Here is a 21,445-nt window from a genome sequence, read left to right as displayed (position 1 = left end):
TCACCACCACCTACGGAGACCAGCACCCGGATGGCACTTGTCCCAAACCCAGTAATAAGAAGGACCTTGAAGGCAGCACCCGTGCGCCCAGCCATGCTGATCTGGTCCGTGGAGGGGCAGCTTCAGGCCCCAGGCTTGGGCTGGGCCTGCACCCCACCTCGGGGGTCCCCATGGCCCGCGTGCGGACTCAGTGAGACGGGGACCAGCCTCAGTGCAGGGCAGCCAGGAGCTCGGGCAGCAGCCAAGGCCTCTGCAAGATGGAACGCCAACAGTAGCAGGCCGGGTCATCAGAGGTGACCCATCCTTGGCCATGGGATGCAAGGGACGGTCCTGGGGACATTCGGTTCTTTCCCACAGGGTGTGTTGCTCAAGCGACCGCCCTGGGACTTCCCGGGCAGGCGTCCCTCCATCTGGGGATGAGCTCCGTCCACCATGCTGCTGAGATGGGCAGCCTTGGGCCCAGGTGCCTCTGGCTGGGACCTGCGGGGACGTGGGCTGCGGGGCTCTGGACCTGGATCTGCTTTGGCGGCTGTAAAAATGGGCTTTTGAAGGGAAATTGGAACCGCCTTACCCTGTGGTCTGCGGTGTCCTCGAGGCGTGAGTCACACACAGACCCGCCTTCGGGGCGGTCGGAGGCCAGGGTCTGGGCAGCTGGGTGCTTGGCCACGTAGCAGGGTGTCCCCGCGACAGTGGCTGGGGACCACTCCTCCTGTACGTGCCTCTTGCACCTTGTCTGGCCGCCACCCAGAGCCCCCAACTCTTCTTCCTCCCTCCCTTTCTGGACGGGATGACTGGCCTCAGACCCCATTCGGACGCGTCCGTGTGTCTGTCCTACGGCCCGCTGGGCAGGAGACCCAGGGCTTGGGGTCCGTGGTCTCGAGGACCAAGGCCACCCTGGTGCTGGGACCACAGCTTCCCCTGGGAGGTGGGGAGAGGTGCCTTTGTCAGACACAGACTGTGATGAGCTGCCCTGACCCCCATTCAGCACCTTCCAGAATGTTCCATTTGGAGGTCAGGTCGACCAAAACCCTGGTCTTGGCCCGTTTTCTGTTTTGGATGAGGATTCGGAGGTCACTTCACAGGTCACGCAGCTGGGCAGAGGGGGAGCCAGGTCTGACCCCCGGCTGGCTCCACACCTGCCCGCCTGCCCACCTGCCAAGCTCGGCCCCTCACTGTGAGTCTGGGGAGCCGTGCCGGCCGGGGTGCTGGCTGCCACGGACAGGGCCCTGCTCTGTGGAGCCGCCGCTGGGTCCGGCCACCTCCGTCCAGCAGCTGCGCAGGGCTGCTGGCCGCCTCTGCTGTGGGCGGCATGGCAAGCTGCTCCTGCAGGGCGCCTCCACCCCCGCTGTCCCCCACTCCAAGCCCCAGCCACCTGGGCTCTGCCGCCTGGACACCGGTGCCCCTCAGCCTTGGTTCCTCCCTAGGGGTGATAGCGTCCTGTGCATAACCGTGTCTCGGTCAGCGACAGGCCACACGACGGGTCCCCTGAGACCTGGCGGTGCTGGCCACCTGGTAGTGTGTGGGCTGGGCCTTGCACAGCCGGGATCAGCTCACCGCGTGGCCCCTACGACCCCTCAGGCCCCTACGGTGCAGAAGCTCCACCAGCGAGGCTCACGCTCCACTCTGGTCCTCACTCTGCGTGACCTGTCAGTCACTGAACTCTGGGCCTCGGTACCCCAGCCCAAGGCAGGGCGGTGGTGACGGCACCTGCCTCGTGGATCACTGGGCTGACCACTCTAGTTAGGGCGTAAGGCACACCAAGTCTGCAGCGTGTGTGGTGTGTTCAAAGTGTCAGCAGAGATGCAATTGTGCTGATGAGCCACACTAAGTGTTCTATTTGCTTATAAATCTGTAACTCATCAAGAACCTCAGAGGGCGAGAGGTGGCCTCCTTGCTACTAGGTGACTGCTGGAGCTCCAGCCATTAAATCCACTGTCCAAGATAAAAGGTGGGAAAAGAGCAGAGCCTTTTTTCTTAAAGGACAGTCCTTCTCAGAGACCTTTCCTGTACTCCAATGGCCATAACTGAGTCACATGGGCAACCCTAGCTGCAAGGGAGGCTGGGAGTCCCATTTACACAAAAACAACCCATCGCCCCTGCAAACTGAAAGAAATGGGCCGGGAAGGGCAGGTCCTGCCCGAGCTCCTGTGGCCGGCTCCTGGACCCATCCTCCCTGGGGGGCCGCAGCAGCCCCTCACCTTTGGGGAAGAGGCACCTGGGCCCGGTGCTGCCAGCCTGCGTGCCAAGGGTTGCCCGGGCAGCGCCGCTGGGCAGCACCGTTGGTAACGGCGGCTCCCTGGGGCAGGCCAGTGGGTCTCCCAGCAACGCTTGCTCCGTCCCCGCAGCCCAGAGGACTCCACGGCTCTGTGGCTGTTTTTGGCCTCACGTCTTTCCGCCACTACCGGCCCCCTGCCCAGGGGAGCGAGGGCCCTGTGGCTGTCCAGCATTGGCAGAAGGTGCAGATTGTCCTTTGCTCTTTTGGTGCTTGGGCACCGGCAGGACAGGTCTCCAGAAGGTCCCCCTGCCCCCGGCCAAAGGTCCGACCCGCCGGTGGGCCTTCAGCCCGGGCTGTGCCCAGTGCCAGTGAGCACATGGCTTCTTTCTTTGTGCCTTAGCCACTGTGTGTTCCTGGGATGCAGACGGCGCAGCCAGGGGCTGGGGTGTTCATTTTATTTTATTTAATAATTTACACCTAGATAGCCACCTGTGCCTGGTGACTACCAGGCTGAACAGGGCAGCCATGGACAGTCCAGGGTCTCAGTTCTGCCAAGGGGAGAGATTCCACTGATATCATCAGGCCCAGAGAGGGACAGTGACTAGCCCAAAGTCACACAGCAACCTAGTAGTCGCTCGGAGACAGAAACCCTAGTCTTCCAATCCAGTTCTTCCTCGTTTCTGCAGGTCCACTCTGTGCGGAGGGGACGGCCAGTTTTGAACATCATGGTGCCTGGCGATGTGGCAGACTGCGCCACGTGTCTCTTGAGCTTTGTTTTTTTGTGTGTGTTTTTGATGTGTTTTGTGGTCTGGGGTGGAACCCAGCCTCTCGTGCATGCTAGGCCAGTGCTGCACCCCTGAGCTGCCCGGGTCCTGGGTCCTGCTTTTGAACCGGGGAGGCTCAGGGCGGGGCATGGCCGCCTGGGGCTCTGCTGTGCCCTGCGCTTGCCCCGGGACCCTCCGCTTGCGGGTCGGGGCTCTTGCTCAGCTGGGGCAGGCGCACTCAGGAAGCTGGCTGGGCCGCGCTCCGCTTTCCACCAGCTGTTTTTCCAGCCCGGCCTCCTAAGGCTTGTCTCCGCAGGTGCCTCACCTGCGCCCCGCCCTCCTGCGCCCAAGGCGCTCCCTTGGGCTGGCTGGAGGGTGGGGCCGGGTGGGCACAGCACCGCCCACCTGGTCTCCGCCCTGACCTGGGCGCAGCAGAGGCTGGGTCCCTGCCTTCCCCGCCCCACCCCTGCGAGGCGTCCTGCTGAAGCCAGCTCTTGGGTTGCCCTGCGTCGCTGTGGGTGGGCAGTGGGTACAGCTGCTGGATTGAAGCAAATCGCCCGTTAGACCGAATTCCAGGTCAACATGAGCACCGGGTGCGGCACTGACAGCCGTGCTTGGGCCGGAGGCACCCGCGGCTGCTCTGCGGCTCGCTCTCTGCCCCTGGGCCTTTATCCTCTTTGCTTTGTTTCCTTATGCTACATCTGGGAACCCCAGTGGGTGACAGCCCACAGCATAGGTGACACCCGAGACCTCAAGTAATGACACAGGTCTGTGCAAGGTCGGGACCCCTGCCTGGGCCTGGGGCGGAGGCCAGGTCTCTCGGCTCCGCTGTCTGCCCCACACTCGGGAGCTTCCCCAGGGTGAAAAGCGCAGGACCTCGCCTTCACCCGCAGGGTCACGTGCAGACGGACGCACCTCAGCAGCCCCATTTTGTTGTGAGACAGACTCTTGGTGAGTCGTGGGGACAGGAACCTGGTAGGATGGGCAATTCAGGACCATTGATGAGGGAGAGGAAGTTCCAGAGTCTTGGGTATAGCCCGAGGTGGCCAGCCAGCAGGGGCCATGGAGCTGGGGCAGGGCCTCTGTCTCCTGGCCTCCCCGGCCTTCCTCCTGCTCTCTCCCCTGGCTCCCACGTGCTGGGCTCAGGCACCTCTGGCCTCCAGCCTCCTCGTCCTGCCCCACGGCCACCTCTTAACCCTGGACGGCCAGCGGCCCGTCCTGCAGGATGGCCTGGTGCTCCCGCAGATGGAGCCCGCCCTGGTCCGCTTGCTGGTGTGTGCCGCTGCGCTCTGGGGCCTCTGGAGGCCCAGGCTGTCCCTTCTCCCTTCCGCAGAGCTCGTAACAGAGGCAGGGAGGGGCCCCAGCAGCCCTCCAGAGGCCTGGACGGCCCGTCCTGCCCTTGAGCAGCCCAGTGCCTGCACATGGCCTGCTCCCTGGTGAGCGGGTCCTCCCACCTGGGTTCGTGGCGGGGCCTTGCGTGGTGACCCCAGGGCCCAGGCTGAGGCATGCGTGGCAGGGGGCAGGTGCTGGTGGCCTCTTGGATGGGTGGAGCCGCTGGACAGACTGAGCAGCGGGGTGTGTGCTGCCTGCCATGAGCACCCTTGAGACCCAGCAGGGGGACACAGGGCCTGCCCCGCCCACGCCAGCCTCCCACGCCAGCCTCCCACACTAGTGAGGGTTCCTGGAGGTTGTCTAAGGCCCTGGGCAGCCAGTCAGAAGGCCGGGAGCTGTGACTTCCCCTGGGCTGTGGCCCTGAGGGCGAGACCTGTGGCGCGAGTTCAGGTGGGCGGGGCTGCGCAGGCGCAGGCCAGGGGCCAGCGTTGGGGGCCTGCACTGGGGGAGGACGGGGAGGGGGCTGCGGGCAGGAGGTGACTGGAGCCTCCCTCACACGGGCACTGCACCCAGGGCGGCCTCCGGGTGGTGGAGGAGGGCGAGGTCCTGGCACCGTCACCAGCCCCTTTCTGAGGGCCCCCGGGCGTGGAGGGGCGACGGCCTGGGCCCCCTGCCCTGGGCCCGGCTCTGCCCCGGGCTCTGCCCCGGGTCTGCCCCACTTCCCCTGGAGACCAGAGGAAGCCAGGGAGTTGGGCGGGTGGAGCGCCTTAGACGGGAGGCGCTGCCCCGCCCGCAGGGACCCCGAAGCTGACCAGGGGTGGGTGTCAGGCTGGGGGCAGGGGGACCTGCTCACCCTCCTGGCCGAGGCCTGGCGACCCAGGCGGTACCCACCACACCCTTCTGTGTGTGACCTTCAGGGGTGAGGATGGCGCCCCCAGGCTCCATGGGATGTGCCTCCCGGGGCAGCTGCCGGATGTCCCCCGGTCCTCGCGGGACGCCCTGGCCCCTCCCAGCGCCCTCTCGGAGCAGGAAGGGAGGTGGGGCGAGACTGAAGACTCATCAGATGCCCCTCAGGGCCACTGGGTGCCACGTGCTGCCCAGGCACAGGGAGACCACTGGACAGGACTCCCGGGCCTTGGCATTGCTGACGACTAGACAAGTACCCAGGGCAGATTATGAGCTCGTGGCTGAGCCCTGGAGGCTCAGGGGCAGGGCGGATGGCCCTGAGCTCGCCTGGTGCCAGGGTGGATGCCCAGGGCCTCCGCCCTCCCACCCCGACGCTGACCTTCAGCTTGGAAAGAGTCCGATCAATAAAGAGTTGAGGAGCGGCGTCCAGGAGGCCAGAGAAAGCCGAGGCCAGGTGCAGACGTCTCAGTGAGGAGGCGGCCACAGAAGTGGGGAAGGGAACCGCAGGGGCAAAGGCCCTGAGGCTGGAGACAGCTTGGTGTGCGTGTTCCAGGGACGGACCCGGTGGCTGGCCCGTGGGGACAGGCGGAGGGCGCATGAGTTGGGGCCACACCAGAGCCTCAGGCCTGCTTCAGGTTTCAGAACGTCCCTGCCATGTCTCCAAGGGGAGGTTTGTTTACCTTGGTGATGAGCCACTGAAGAGCCGTCCCCCAGCGGTCTGTGCGGCCGCCTCCCGTGGTGGCCTGCTGTTGGCTGTAGCTCAGGCGAGCAGACCCGGAGAGGGGTCATCGGCCTGCGGGGCCAAGCTAGTGGAACGCTACAGCGGCCCCCTCTCCCTGTGGGGTGCTAGTGCCTCTGGGCCTGAGGGGAGGGGACGCTGTGCTCTCCTCAGCCTCATCCCTGGGGACTTGCTGTCCCGGAGCTGGATTCAAGTGCCGCGGGACCCTCAGCGGCTGGTGTTGCTGTTCCTGCAGACGCGCCGCCCGCTCGCTTTATGTGTTTATTTATTTTTATTTTATTTTTGGTACTGGGAATTGAACCCAGAGGCGCTTTGCCACAGAGCCACACCGCCAGCCCTTTTTTGTATTTATTTAGAGACTGGGTCTCGCTGAGTTGCTTAGGGCCTTGCTAAGTTGCTGGGGCTGGCTTTGAACTCGCGATCCTCCTGCCTCAGCCTCCCAAGCTGCTGGAATTACAGGCATGCGTCACTGTCCCCGGGCAACCTTGTGACCTCCTGAGCTGCCTAATCTCAGCCTCTACCTCCTATTCTGTTCCATGGGGTCGTGATGGCACCTGCCTTGGGCTCAGGGGAGCACCTGAGATGGCGTTAGGACGCGTGACCACACGCTGTGCTCCTGACTGTGGTGGGCACTGCTAAGACTTGGCCACTGGGTGCACACCCACAGGGTGGTGGCAGTAGCATGGCGCCCCGGGACCGTGGCAGGCTGGGGGTCTCTGCAGGCTGGGTGGGGCCCAGGGAGGGGCTGGACCCTCGGGAATGAGGTCTGGCTTCGGGGTGGGGGCGGGTCCTCCCTGCACACCCGCAGGGAACGCCGGAAAAGCACACTGAGAAGCCAGAGCACCTCTGAGTGCCCCAGGAGAGTGGTGACCAGCCGCGCCCTCTAACGCTGTGCCCTTCTCCCCTAGTGCTCCTGCGGGAGGAAGTGTCTCGGCTCCAGGAGGAAGTTCACCTTCTCCGGCAGATGAAGGAGATGCTGGCCAAGGACCTGGAGGAGGCGCAGGGCGGCAAGGCCTCCGAGGTCCTCTCAGCCACCGAGCTCAGGGTCCAGCTGGCCCAGAAGGAGCAGGAGCTGGCCAGAGCCAAAGAGGCCTTGCAGGGTGAGTCTCGCGCTCGGCCGCGCTCCGCCCGGCGCTTCCTGGGGGGCGGACCTGTCTCGAGGCGTGGCCCTCGTACCCTCCTGCAGGGAGCCGCCACGCACCGTCCACCGGGGCTGGCCGTGGGCCCCTCCCGTGGGGCGTGAATCACGGGTGGGCTCTTAGCTGGACCAGGAGGCGGACCCAGTGGTGGGTCTCTCTCCCGCCCCTGGCGACAGCGTGGCTGGACTGGTTCCTGGCTCAGAGGCGTCTGTGTCCCACCTGTCCCTCTGGCTCACCCTGGGGCTCTGCAGGATGGGTTCCGGCCTCTGCTCACGCTTCCCGCTAAGAACGGAGCATGCCGGCTAGGCGCCCGGGGAGGAGCGGGAAGGGACACGGTGGAGGTGTCCAGGTGGTGTCTTGACCAGATGGACGTGGAACCCCGGCCACCATGTGAAATCTGCTCTAGCACTGGGTCAGCCAGAGCACCGAGGGTCCGGCCTGGTTCCCTGGAGCTGGCTGGGGACCCAGCAGCTCCCTCTCCCTGTCTCCTAGGAGACCTCACCCCCTCTGGGGGCTCAGGAAAGTCTCGGGTTCTTTGAAAAAGGTCAAAAGCCCTCGTCTGACCTGCCAGCTGGTGCAGCGCTTGGGGTACTCGGGCCTGAGACCAGGGGTTGGGGGGAGCCTCGGGGTCTGCTCCTCGCGGGGTTGGGGACTCAAGGAAACGAGCTTTCCAGGAAGCCTGGGGAGTCGATGTCCAGGGAGAGCCGGGACCCAGCGCGTGTCTGTGCTGCCGAGCGGGATGGACCTCCCGCCCTCCCGTGGGGAGCTTGTCTGGCGGGGTCACAGAGACAGTGGGTTGGCCGTGGTGTGCCTTGGGGCCCAGCCGAGGCGGCACGCTTGGGGTGCCGTTTGGCCAGTACCTGAGCCTGCTGTTCACACAGCCGCCAGCGGTCAGACAGGTCTTTGTGGACCACCCGCATCCCGGATGCCAGCGTCTCCCCACGTGCCTTCCCCGGGTGGGGCCCCAGGTCCTGGGAGTCTCCCGTGAAGGCATCGCCGGGCCGGGTGGTTCAGGCGGACGTCCTGGGTCATTCGGAGCGTGTTGGTCCTGTGGAGAGTGGGGCTGTGCGGGAAGCTGCCCCTCAGCCACCGTCCCCAGCCTCTCTTCCAGGGACACAGCGCCCCACCTTCCCCATCCTTGGCCAGGCTGAGTTCCCACCCGTACTTGCTCACTAGGACGTGGGAGGAGGAGGTCCCTGGACCCAGAGGCAGGGCAGTCAGCTCATGTCCCCACCGCTCCCGAGCCTGGGGACAGACACCCTAGCTTCTCTGAGCCTGTTTCCAGGCCCTGCTGGGGGACGCCATGCCCACAGCATGCAGAATCGCGCACGGGCCCCCAGTTTGCCGGGGTGCCGGGACCCACAGCCGCTGCCCAGCTGTGTTGTCAGGCGTTGTCTCCTACGTGCACACGATGCTGAAGCTCCACCTGCGAAGAGCAGGCCCCGCCCCGGAAGAGACCCACCATAACAGAATAAAGCAGGACAGCCACAGCGGCTCCCGTATCGAGAGTCCCTTAACACTTAGGAATTGTTTGTTTTTATAATTTTCTACGCGATATTCTCAGACCACGGTTGACCACAGGCAGCTGTAGCCCAGGAGGGTCTGCAGCAGGTGATTCCTTCCAGCTCGGTGCAGGAAGCTCTCCTGTCCATCGCCAGCGGCCTGTGGCCTCACCCAGAGGTCCGCCGGGTTCCTGGGCGGCTCCCCTGCAGGAGGAGTGACGTGGGCAGCCGGGACTTGTCAGAGTCCAGCCAGGCGGAGCTCTGCGCCAGGTCTGTCCAGAAACCCTCCTCGGCCACTCGCCCCAGTCCTGCTGGAGCCTGAACCCTCCACCTCAGACACCCGAACGAGGTCAGGGAGGTTGGGTGGCTTGGCCAAGGTCACAGAGGTCACCAGCAGCCGGGGCAGAGACATTTCACGCCCTCCCGCACGCCTCGTGTCGCCTCTGCCTGCGGCTCCCTGGGATGCAGCCGGTCTGGATGCAGGAGACAGAGGCCGGCTAGCTCAGTCATGGGGATGGAGGCTCCAGGGTCAGGCCTGGACTGCACCCCAGCTGTGACACTTGCTAGCTGTGTGATCTTATAGAAATTCCTCAGCCTCTCTGAGCTCTAGTTCCTTTGCTGTGAGGTTAATAGTAATAACTGTGCTTACCATGGGTGCTAATAATAGTCATGACTCCCTGGGTCGGAAGGACTAAATGAGATAGAAGGCACTTGGCTCAGCGCCGGGTACTGTTACTGCAGATACTTAGTGATGATCAGGTGGCAGGGCCTTGGCAGACCTCCCTGGATCTGCTGGGCACTGTTGGCTGCCTGACTGGCATTAGGGGTGGCCCAGATCTGAGACTCCCTGGTGCCCCTCCAGGCTCAGGGTAGCAGTGCCCTGCAAGGCGTTGGGCCGGGCACCGCAGGCCACCTGGCGCATCCTGGAACTCCGCAGTCATAAAGATGCTTCCTCACCCGCCGCAGCGCGTGGTGCGTAAATTGCAGACAGATGTGGGCAGGAGGAGGCATTTCTGTGCTGTGACGAGTAGCCTGAGAACAGGGGCCCAAGCAAAGCCAGCAGCAGATGTTGGGCACCACCTGCTAACAACCGCTGTCCCTGTGGGGAGGACACAGAGGCCACTTGGCATCCCGCCCCCACCCTGGCCTTGCGGTTTGGCCGAGACCTGAATTTTAGGATTAGGGCCTCCAGCAGACCCCAAAGCGCAGTCCATGGTTCCAGCGTTGAAGCAATGAGGAGGAGCAAGCGGGGGCAGGGGCGTGGAAGCTGCCTTTGCTCCCTGGGGGCGAGGGTGGGGTGTCTGATTCAGGAGCGTGGTCCCCTCGTGAGCCTAGAGCAGAAGCCCTGCGTGCTGAGCAGGGAACAGCCCGGTCACGTGTGACTGCCCCTGAGTCCCCGCCTGACCCCGTCCTGCACACGCGGTGCGACTGCAACCGGGGAGACGGGTGTCGCGATTTCTCCCGGCTCCTCCGTTTCATGACTTCCCTGCCAATCAAGGCATCGTGGAAACAATGGTGATGGAAATTTGCTTCTTTCATTTTTCAGCCTCTAACAGCATGTTGAATGTGCTGAGCGTTTTCCCACAACAATAAATACTCTTTGAAAACATAATTTTTAACGACGATATAATGTGCTCCCAAGTGGAGGCACCATAATTTATTTAGCCATTTTCCTGTTATTGGACATTTAAGTCATTTCCACTTTCTCTCTCTCCCTCTTTCTCTGCTGTTATATAACCTGTCACACAACATGCCAATAAAGATCATGCAACTAAATCCTTTTCTTGGGACAGCATCACTCCAACTTTCTGATCCGAGGACCCCCTTACATATCCACAGAACTGAGCATCCCACAAAGTTTTTGTTGCTATGTCTGAAATTCCCGTTTACCATTCTAAAAATTCAAACTGGAAAAAAAGGTCTCGATATTCAATAACTTCTTTTCAAATAATAATGAACCCATTATATCTTAGCGTAACTAGAATCCTTGTGCCACGAGCAGCAACTGTATTTTCCCAAACGGAAGGGTCTGCGTGAGCAGGGGCCTGGTTCTCAGCCTTTTCTGCAGAAGCCTTTGAGGTCCGGCTTTGCGGCCGCCGCTTCCCCTCTCTGCTCCTTCGGTCTTTTGCAATGTGCTGTTTTGGTTGAAAATCTGGCATCACACAGCTCTGTGGCTGAACAGAGGGCTGTCTTAATTACGGACATTCCCCGATGCCACACTGCGCTCTCTGGGCGAGAGTTTACTGAGGGTTGTTGCTCTGCGGATCCCAGACCTTTGCCACCTGTACGCTGCTGCATTGACTTCAGCTGGGCCGGTTCTGCTCTTCAGAAGGATATTTTATCCTCACGTCATTTCTTTTTTTCTTCCCGGTTGTTGGTTTGTTTTTGCTGTAATGGGAATTAAACCCAGGGTCTTTGCACATGCTAGTGCTCTACCACTGAGCCACATCCCCAGCCCTTTATTTTTCTATTTTCAGACAACATCTCACTAAGTTGCCCAGGCGGGCCTCCAACTTGCGATCCTCCTGCCTGGGTCTCCCGAGCCACTGGGATTACAGGCGTGCGCCACTGTGGCCCGACCTCAAATGCGATTTTTATAAAAACATCATACGTTGATCATAGGCTTCCTGAATTGTGATCTTCCGAGTGTTGATGTGTTTCCAGTATCAAAACATGGCCTGTGTCGACATCGCCGCCAGCCTCCTCAGAAAGGCCTCAAGAACTGAGAAGCTCTTAATGTCGTGGTGGTAGAACTTTTGATTTTTTTTGCTCCGCTGCCCAAGGTTTATCATTGGAGACAGATGCTGGCGATGGTTTTCCTAGAGGTAAGAGTATCTCGGTTCATTTGTACGTTTAGTTCACCCCTTGGCCAGATACCGTGGCTTAGAAGTTTCGTTTGCTCCAGCACAAATGGTTTGTGCAAAGGTGGCTAGTTTAGCTTGCAACTTAAACAGCCGCACATGTTTTTGAGTTAGCCGCTGTTCTTTGGTATGCAGCACAAGACCCAAAAGTGTGTACGCCATTTCATTAAAAGGGCATTTTTACTTGGGCGATCAAACTTTAGCAAAATGAAGAGCTTTTACTGCTTGTTGGGTGCATCCTCGTGTGTGTGTGCTGGGATGGAAGCCAGGGCCTCTGGAAGGGCTCTCTACCCCTGAGCCAAGTCCCCAGCCCCAGCAAAGGCACCTTTGAGGAAAATGCTGGTGTTTTAAATATTCGTGATTGTTTAATGTAAAGAACATTGTGGGGGCTGGGCTGTGGCCCAGCGGTAGAGCGCCTGCCTGGCCCGTGTGAGGCACTGGGTTCGGTTCTCAGCACCGCATATGAATAAATCAATGTCCATCAACAACTAAGAAAAAAAATTTAAAAAGAACATAATGGTGACTGTTTGAGTTTGGTGCTGGCGTCACAGTCTCTAAGATGTCAGCTGGCTTTTGAACCAACCACCAGATACTAAATGTGGTTTAAAAAAAAGGCAGGCAAGTACCTCACAGCCTTGAGGTTGTTTGCCCAGCAGCCTCGTCTCTGCCCCTCTAGCACATGGAGGCGCGTGTGGCGATAGACACGTCTTTCCTGGATGTACCTCTAGTGTCCCCTCCCCTCTGTCCACCAGAGTCGTTATACTGGGGCTTTGTTCTCCCCTGACTCCCCAATGGCCACTGTTCCTTCCAGCCCCATTCAGGCTTGGGTCCTCAGGGAACGTCTTGACCAACCTCCCTGCCCAGGGGCGGGAATTAAGGTAGCCAGTCAGGTGTCCGGAGAGGAGGTCGGCCAGATTCCCTGGTGGGCCCAGTGCAGTCACAAGGGGCCTTGAAAGTGGAAGGGAGGCAGAGGAGTGAGAGGAGCAGAGGCCAGAGCTGTTCAGCCTGAGGACGCAGGGAGCAGGCAGGGGCAAGGAGTGGGGGCCACCTCCCCAGAACCCCCAGCAGAAACAGCCCTGCCAACACCCTGATTAGAGCCCAGCAAGATCCAATGTGGACTTCTGACCTCCAGAGCTGCAAGGCCATTTGCATAGTCTCCAGCCCTCGATTGTGAAGATTCACTCCAGCACAAGCAGAGAGCTTCTTCTCCCCTGCACTGGGCAGCCCCGGATGCTGGTCTTGCCCAGGACTTAGCACGTGTGGGGTCATCTCCTCAGTTGACCCCTGCAAAGCTGGATGTGGTGGCGCACGCCTGTAATCCCAGCAGCTCGGGAGGCTGAGGCAGGAGGACCGCAAGTTCCTCCAGCCTCGGCAACTTAGCGAGGACCCAACAGTTTAGTGAGACCCTGTCTCAAAATAAAAAAAAAAGAAAGAAAGAAAGGACTGGGGACGTGTGGCTCAGTGGTTACATGTCCCTGGGTTCAACCCCCAGTACCAAAAAAATAGGCCCCTGCAGAGCAGAGCACCCGGAGCAGGGCTGACCGCTCTCGCTGTGCAGACCCTCACGAGCCTGGAGGAGCAGAGCAGAGTCTGTCCGACACTGTGCTCCGTGAATCCGCCCAAAGTTCTTGCACGGGAAACTTAACCCCCAGATTCAGGTGGTGATTTTTGTAACACGTAGTGGGGTTTGGGAGTGGAACCTTTAGGCAGTTACGGTTACGTAAGGTCATGAGGACAGGCCCCGAGCACATCAGTGGTTTTATGAGATGACGAGGTGCCCCGCCTAACACACCTGGCCCCCTCTCCACGGATGCTCTCGCCACGTTACCTTGAAGGCTCTCGGGTGCTCCTGGACCTTCCAGCCTCCAGAACCCTGGGCTTACCAAACCTCTATTCCTTATAAATCACCAGTCAGAGTCCCTCTGTCATAGCCACAGAACATGGACCCAGACTCTGAGTTTCCTCCTTACAGAAGGAGTGAGCGATGTCTGCCGAGGCCTCGCCCCACCTCGGAATGAGTCACCTGCCCCAGCCCAGCCTCCCTGGTTGAATAGTGTTTCTGTAAATGGCCTTCTGGGCCTGGAAAAGAGGGTCCCTGGTGTAGACAGCCCTGCCTTGAAGGGTTTTGGATTGCAGACCTTATCCTGAGCCCCGAGGGCGCAGAGGTGGGAAGCCATTGTTCTCAGGTCCGGCAGGCCAGCTCGCTGAGCTGCACGTGTCAGTGGGTCTGCAGACAGTGGGTGGCCCAGGTGGCTGCTGAATGGAGGGATGCGTCACCCGCCAGGACGGCTGTGCCTCTTGCTTTGCGTACACGCGTCGTCACCACAGCGCCGTGTGGGTGTGGAAAGCCCCTCCGTGTCTCCTGCAGCCTGCCCACACCTACTCTCTGTTCTTGGTCTCGTTCCTTCCTGTTCACACTCGGTGGCATCTGTGTGTTCCCCGAAGCCACCACCACCTTCCTCAGCCCCAGTCCTCGCCGGGTGGCCCTCAGGGCTGTTCAGGGTGTCCTCCAGCCCCCCAGCCCTGATATGGAAGGCTCTTGACTGGTGAATCTCAGGACTCAGTAGAAGCTTCCAGAAAGTTCAACTCTGCGGGCAGAACATCTTCCTGATGTACCATCAGCTACTTTTAAGTATTGTGAGCAGATCCTCTTGAAGTCTTCTTAAACCCCAGATGTGATCCAGTTGATCATTTAATTTTACGGTAGTTTGGAGATTTACCAAGCAGTTGCAGGGCGAGCCCAGAGTTCCCACATACAGCCTCCCTTTCAGCTGCTTAGCATCTTCGATTACGTTGCAGGTGCCTCTAAAGCCATCTCTAGCACCGCGCGGGCGGGGACCCTGCAAGGCTGGGAGCCTTGCCAGCCATGACTCTCACCATCCCCGACACAGATCCTTTTACGTAGGATCGGCTCTCAGAATCCACCCTCACGTCTCAGGTCCTGGTAACTGACTGACTGCGCATTGGCGCAAGCTTTGGTTCTTTTACTTTTTGTGCCCACCCCCTCCCCATATTTACTTTTTGATTGACACATACCAGTGTGACCTTTCAATTCTGTATATGTTGTCTACTGATCAAATCAGGGTCTTTAGCACATCCGTCACTTAAGCTTGTATTACTTCGTCATGGTGAAAACATTCCAAGTCCCATCCCAGTGATTTTGAAATACACGATGCATGACGGTTGGCTGGGTCCCTGCTGTGCTGTGGACTCTAACCTGGTCCTCCTAACATTGGGCCTGTGGACCGGCCTCTCCTGTCCCCTCGTCCTCTACCCCCCAGCCCCTGGTGGCCACCGTGCTACGTCAGCTTCTTGAGACCAGCTCTATTTGTAGATCGTGCATGTGAGTGAGACCTCCTCACCGCTTACCCAGGGGACTGGAGTCCTGGTCCTCATGCGGGGCTCTCAGTGCTGAGTCCTCGACCCCCTGCAAGTTGGAAAGGCAGCCTCTACCATTCCCTGACCCCCAGTGTCCCTCTCAACTCCCCATCTGCCAGGCCAGAGTCCCCTCCCTCAGCCCTGCTTGGACACCTCGGATGGATTCTTACTGATCCCGCGACGTGTGAAGGCGCTAGTGGTGGAGTCCTCCTCATCCTGAGGACAGCAGCCGGCTGGTTGGTTGAGAGTACCCCCTGCCCGCCCACACTCACTTTGGAATCGTTCCTGGGCCCCGCCGTCCTTCCCTTCCCAGGGTGGAGGGAATCCATGCCCACCTTCAGTTGGCACGGCTGAGGTGTGGACGCGGAGTCGCCACTCCTGAGGAATGACCCTTTCAGCCAGCCTTGGTGGCGCTGGCGATGTCCCGGGCACTCCCCCATTGCGGTGCCTGCGTGAGCTGCCCCTCCCGGCAGCTTTGTTGGATGGGCAGCTGTTGGTAGCCTCAGTTCTCCCAGCTGCAAAATGGGGATGAGAGAGGTTTGGGACTTCTGAGGTCCCGGCTGGGAGACTCTGGAGCCAGGTCTTGCCCCTCAGTGAGCCTGTTGTCTGTTCTTCAAAGACATTTTTAAAAGATCCATCTTTGACTCTGAGAGAGTGACGATATCAGGAAAGAGGGGAACCAGATGGGGAGGAGAGGAGAAAGAGGGGCGGAGCCGGGTCCCGAGGTCCTGCGGGGCCGGGAGGCGCCGGGTTTGCTGATCCTTTCGCCGTCTGCTCTGGAAGTTGTCCCAAGGAACAGAGGCTCAAGGCCGGTCTGGGCCACGTGAGCCTGGGCTGTGCTTCCCACCCCGCACCGCCATCCCTCTGCAGCGCGGGGAGCACGCCCAGCCCCAGGAACGCCAGCAGCGGGGGACAGTCGTACGTAGGTGCCAGCAAGGTCACCGACCGCGAGCCTCGCTTTTCATGAAGCGCCTCCTTCCCGGAGGGTCAGAGGTGGATCCAGCTGACAGAGGTCTGGCGAGAAGGGCCCAGTGCGCCAGCTGCCGTCCCAAGGCCTGGACTGAGGCCCTGTTAAACTCCCTTCAGAGCTGTGGCCTCGTCCCTCTGTCCACCTTGGCCAGCCTTGCCACCGACCGGGTCAGGACACAGCCTGAAGCCACGGCAGGAAAATGAAGCCCACGCTGGCCTCTGTCTCGGGAGAAGCACTTTGGCTCGAGCCTGGGAGGGCGGTGTCCTCAGAGCTGGCCTCTGGTGGGGTGGACTCCTGTCCCCTAGACACCAAGCTCAGCTGCCGTGAGCCCAGTACGAGCGTGGACACGGGTCAGGTGTCATGGCCCAGACCCATTGCTGTCCCGGCTGAGCCAGGGCCCTGGGGCTGAGCTTCCTCAGGGCGGCCTGGGGAACGGGCACTACACGAACCCGGGGCACCTCCTGGGGCCAGCCCTGCCCCGAGCTCTCCAGACACCTCACTGTGTCACCCACACGCCGGTTCCCCTGCAGAGATGGCGTCAGCCTGACTTTGCAGTTAGGGAAACGGAGTGTCCAAGAGAGTCAGAGAGCCTGGCAGCCGCGGCATGTGGATTTGAAGCCTGAGCCTGACCAGGCCCCTCGCCGCTGCGTCTGTGTTGATTCTCAGTCGTTAGGAAGTCAACCTAGTGTGCGTGAAATTCAGAGAACGACTCACCCGTGGAGCAGATCCCGACAAAGGTCCAGCGTTGTTCTGGGCACAGGAGTGTCTCTGTCAGCAAGGGTCTCTTCTCTAGAGCTCACATCCTAGGAGACTGTGCCATCGTCCATGCTGCGTAACAAATGGGCCGCAGAGCTCAACGGTGTGAAACAGCCACCCGTTTTCTTTACCTCTTGTGATCTTGTGTGTTGGGGATTGGCAGGGCTCAGCTAGGCAGTGCGTGGGTTCCATGTTGTGCTGGCCAGGGCTCCCTGAGGTATTCTGCTGGACGTCCGAGGTGGCTTCCTTGAGACTTCTCTGTTTCCTTGGCAGGATGGCTGGGCACAGCTGGGCCCCTGCAGACCCACTTGGGCACCCCCAACATGGTGGTCAGACTTTCTGCCTGGACGCTCGGAGCTCCCACGGAGGGTTCCGGAAACCAAGGTGCAAGTTGCAGGGCCCCGTGACCCTGCCCCACAGGTCACTTAGCGTCACTTCTGCCACGTTCTACTGGTGACAGGCCAGCTAGACTCCACACTATAAAAAGCATATGGTGAGAGATTCTGTTTTGTCCATTTTTGCAAAAATACCATCTGCCCAGAGGGGAAGAGCAGACCATTAACACAGCAATGGCGAACTGCAGGGCGAGTTAAGACCTTAAGTCCTGTGGGAAGGTAGCCATTTACGACGGGGCGAGAAGACCCGAGACCAGTCTGCCCAGGGCATCACGGCCCCAAACCCAGAGCAGCCCCGCTGCCCATCAGCAGATGAATGAGCGGGGAAACTGGTGTCCCCACAGCGGAGAGCAGCAGTAAGTTTTCTGCACACGCAGTGACATGGAGCAGCCTCAGCGGCAGCAACCTGGCAGAAAAGCTCAGGGAGGTGAGTCTACTCCTGTGCAGATCCTGGCGGAGGCACGCTAGCTCAAAGGGACAGGAGGAGGCTGTGGGGGGCGTGCTGTGTCCACCCTCTTGATTTGGATGTTTTTGCAGGCGTAGACGTATGTCAGATCATGACAAGTGACACATTACGTATTTGTAGTCATTTATACAATTGGAAAAGCTGTGTTTACAAGGAGTCGGGTGGACCAGGAGCCCTGGGGTGCTGGGGTGCGGGGAGCACGGGGGCCTCCAGCCTCGCCTTCTTTCCCTGCCTCTGGCCTTAGTGGATCACAGGGGGGACCTGGCCCCTGGTGGGCAGAGTCCTTGGGGTCAGGCTGAGCATGCCAGGCGGCCCCCAGGGCAGGGGGACAAGCAGAGGGTCTGAGAGGCCCACATTCTAGGCACCAGACCAGCAGGGTCTGAGGCTGGCTTTTAAAATAGCCCTGAGCCCGTGAGCTGGCCCGCGGCCGGGCTGCCCCGGCCTCGGTGCCTCTGGAGGCGTTTTGGGCATGGAGCCAAGAGCTCAGACCCATCCCACAGTTGTTCCCATTCAGCTCGGGGGCCGCGCAACAGTTGAGAGAAGACTGAGTTTCGAGCCAGTGTCCCCACGAGTGCAGTGTATTTTGAAACTATATTCGACGTATTTATAGCTCGAGTAGTTTGTATATACCGATGGGACGTTTTTGTAAGTCAGGCGTGCGAGCGGTGTACATCCCGTAATCCTCTCGGCCGTGTTCCCGGCGGCCTGGTGAGGTGTTCTCCCCATTTTATAGATGAGAAGACTGAGGCCCGGCACTTGGAGATGTCAGTGGAGGAAGGCGTGGGTGCTGGACCTGCGAGGTTGGCCGGAGGACTGTGCCGTGGCTGTTGGCTTCTGGGAGTGGTTAATAGATTTCTCGGTGACGAATCGTTAGTGACCCTGCTGTCGGGGGGTGGCCTGGGCCCTTGGATCAGAGGCAGGGGCGTGGCCCTGCAGGGCCTCCTCGGGGAATGGGAAGGCTGGCCTGCGTGTTCTCCGGGAGACGCCGGCTCAGTGCTCAGAGCCCCTGGGAAGGCCAGGCGGCAGCCGCCTCCCACGGCCTGGCAGAGGCCCGCCGCCCTCGCCCAGCCAAGACGGGCCTCGGGCCCTCGGCTGCAGAGCCCCTGGGGCATGGCTCTGTCCGCCGACCCGGGCAGCCGGGAGCAGGTGCTCTGGGGCGTGAAGATCCGGGAACGTGGTCATGGGTCAGGTCCTGCTGGCAGAGCACGTGCCCGAGGAGAGGAGGAGGCCAGGAGCCTGTGAGCTCAGGCAGGGGCCCGAGCTGGACCCCGACCTTGACCCCGACCTTGGCAGAGTGCAGGAGAGGCCGGCAGGTGCTTCTCTCCGTGGGTTCTGCTTCTGAGTGGCCCTGGAGACGGCCCCGCTAGGTGGGCTGGGGACGTGCGGGCGGCTGGCGCTGAGTCTCCCTCTCCCACGCGGGGCTGGCCCCGGGCCGGGCTGAACACCTGGTGGAAAGCCCGAGGGGTCCTGGACACTCAGTCCCCAGCGAGGGGCTGACACTTGGCCTTTGCTGTGCTGGGGTTTGAACCGGGGTCCCGGGCCGCTGGGCGGGGCTGGCCTCCGAGCTACACGCGGCCTCTGCTCTGGACACTCTTGGGGCGGGGGCTCCCGGGTGAGGTCGATTGGTCTGACTGGGGTGCAGCCCTCCGATTGCCCCCATTCCTGCTTCTCGGGCCTGAGCCAGTCCTGGGGAAGAGGGACGGTGGAGGTGGGGCCCCTGCCAGGCCCTTGGGCTGCCACCAAGTAGGTGCTCAAGAAACGGGTGGGGAGTCGGGTGCGGGCGCAGGCCCCTGGGTACTGGCCCGCAGTCCCGCCCCAGCTTCCGAAAGGCCCTCAGCGTCCCTGGGCTGGCCTTGCTGGTTTTGTGACTTGTGGGCGCTGTCCTGGGCCCTGACCTCTCTCCACCTCGCGTGGCTGCCCAGAGGACCCGTGCCACGGGTTCCCGGGTGAGCAGGTCACGCTCCCTGCCTCTGAGTCATCTGGGGAATTTGTGCTCTTCCTTGAGGGCAGAGCCAGCTGGGGTGGCCCTGGTGGCACTAGGGGAGGGTTCAGCCAGGTGGCCTGGCCAGGCCTGCCCGGCCATGCAGTTTCTGTCCGGAGCTACCAGAGTAGTGCCCTTTAGGGAACTGGCTTAGAGGCTGGGTGGACCCTTCAGGCCGTCCTGCCCTCTGAGCCAGGGCCAGGCCCTGGGTGCGCTGGCCGGGGTGGGGCAGGGCTGGCCATCAGCAGCGTCGGCTCGGCCTCGCACCTGCTGTGAGTGCACGGCCGTTGCTGTCCCAGCCCAGGGCTGCCCAGGGCAGCTCTGCCCGGTTCTTACTGAAGACCTGTCCTTCCTGGGCCTGCCAGACTCAGGAAGATCCTTCTGGATCTTCTCCGCCCTGCGCGCGTCTGTGGGTGAGCAGCTTCCCTGGCGCCTCTGGAACCAGGGCTCATGGTGTGGTTCCTGCACCCGTCGGAGCCTTAGAGCTACTGGGACCAGAGGCAGCGTGGCGTCTGCAGTGTCCCCAGCACCTGGCGGCTGGATTGGCGTGACGGTCAGAGGGTCGCGTGTGTGACCCTGGAGGGGGTCCGGCGGGCCTCCCGAGGAGCTGGTGGACGCCCCGTCCCCTCTGCCTCTGGGAAGCCCCCAGCCTCTCGGCTTCCGAATGGGGGCTCTTCGTCGATAGGGCTTCTTCTTTCTGCTCTTCCGTCTTGGGCTGGCACTGGGTAGTTCCACCTGGTGACAAGTGGCTCCGCGCCTGCCGGGTCCTCACAGGCAGGAGGCCCCGTGTGCCGGGGCTGGTGCGCGGGATTGGCTTTCTGCACTGCCCCCGAGAGGGGGTCTCATACCAAGCCCCCCGTGGCCTCTGCTGCTGCTCAAGAGTTTGTTACAGCGAACGGGAGGGACGGTCCAGGAAGAGCGCCGCCCCCGAGCCCCGCGGCGACCGAGCAGTTGGGAGGGACACAGGGAAGCGAGGGGCCCTCTGCCGTTCTGGGTTCAGCCCGGCTCTCGGGAAGGACGTGGAGGATGGCGGGGTGTCCTTGCTGGCCACCTCCAGTGCCCCGCCAGCCAGAAGAGCAGCCCACAGCTCATCCCCCAGGCCGCACGGTCCTCCTCCCGCTTCGGACTGGTGGACAGAACCTCGGCCCGTCCCCTGACCCGCTCCAGGTCAGGTGGCCAGCAACCCCTGGCCCTGGGGCCCCCTTGCAAGACTCCCTGAAGAAGGGACACGCAGGCAGCAAGCCGGCAGGACGGACCCCCGTCCGCTGACCACGAGGCCTTTCCGGACTCCCTCCGTGCTCTGCTCTGTGGCCCCGTCTCCCCCACGTGGTCTCGACGTGCAGAATTCACTCGGGTGGCAGATGGGCACAGGAGGCCACCCGGAGGGGCAAAGGCTCCCAGAGACGGAGGGGCCCTGTGGGTGGCGAGGTCGGGGACCCAGAGGCAGCAGTGACTTCTAGGCTCTGACCTGGGAGCCGTGGGTGCGAATCCTGGCGAGTCGTCCCCTTCCCGGTAGCGCAGGGTTGGTGATGAGGACACCCGCGCCGGCTGCGAGGATCGGGAGGACGCCCGGGAGCTCAGGACGGTGAGCGCCTGTCGCCAGACAGCAGCCGCGTCCGGATGCTTTCCCGACACTCAGGGTGGCCGCATTCACTGCCGTTCAAACAGACGGGCGGAGGCTCTGTCAGAGGTTTTGCTGGGACAACGGCAGCGCACTGGGCCCATCAGACAGACGGGGTGCAGCAGGGCCCGAGTGAGGTCAGGTGACCAGGCGGGGGTGGCCGACCGGAGCCGGAGGCGGGGTGTTCAGGGTGTGCACAGGTGACCCTGCCCCACTGGACGGGAGGACAGGAAGAGTGACGCCTGTTCTCTGCTCCCTGCTCGGTACCCAGAGGCAGGTCCGAGGCTCTGCTCGGGCCGTCTGCGTGTTCCAGGACCTCCCGCCAGCTCAGCCTCATGATGTACGAGGTCGCCGCAGGCCACTCCATCCTTCAGGGACCTGAAGAAGACATGATCTTCCTGGTGACAGAGATGCACGGGC

At 61.6% G+C, this 21,445-nt stretch overlaps 1 protein-coding gene across 6 annotated transcripts in view; it reads left to right on the top strand.

Annotated features, from left to right (window-relative positions):
• Kazn (kazrin, periplakin interacting protein) overlaps nucleotides 1-21,445 on the top strand; it is a 1,015,267-nt gene that overhangs the window by 906,058 nt on the left and 87,764 nt on the right. For all 6 annotated transcript variants that reach the window (XR_007109512.1, XM_047558680.1, XM_047558689.1 and 3 more), the window contains one exon: nucleotides 6,865-7,056. Coding sequence is in view for 5 of the 6 variants with exons in the window: in XM_047558680.1 (XP_047414636.1) it covers nucleotides 6,865-7,056 (192 nt within the window). In the remaining variant the exon portion in view is untranslated. The remainder of the gene's footprint in view (nucleotides 1-6,864; nucleotides 7,057-21,445) is intronic.

The sequence above is a fragment of the Sciurus carolinensis genome, chromosome 1 (assembly GCF_902686445.1).
Source record: "Sciurus carolinensis chromosome 1, mSciCar1.2, whole genome shotgun sequence".
Lineage (NCBI taxonomy): Eukaryota > Metazoa > Chordata > Mammalia > Rodentia > Sciuridae > Sciurus > Sciurus carolinensis.
Note: the sequence above shows the minus strand (reverse complement) of the source record. Positions and strands in the feature narration are given on the sequence as shown.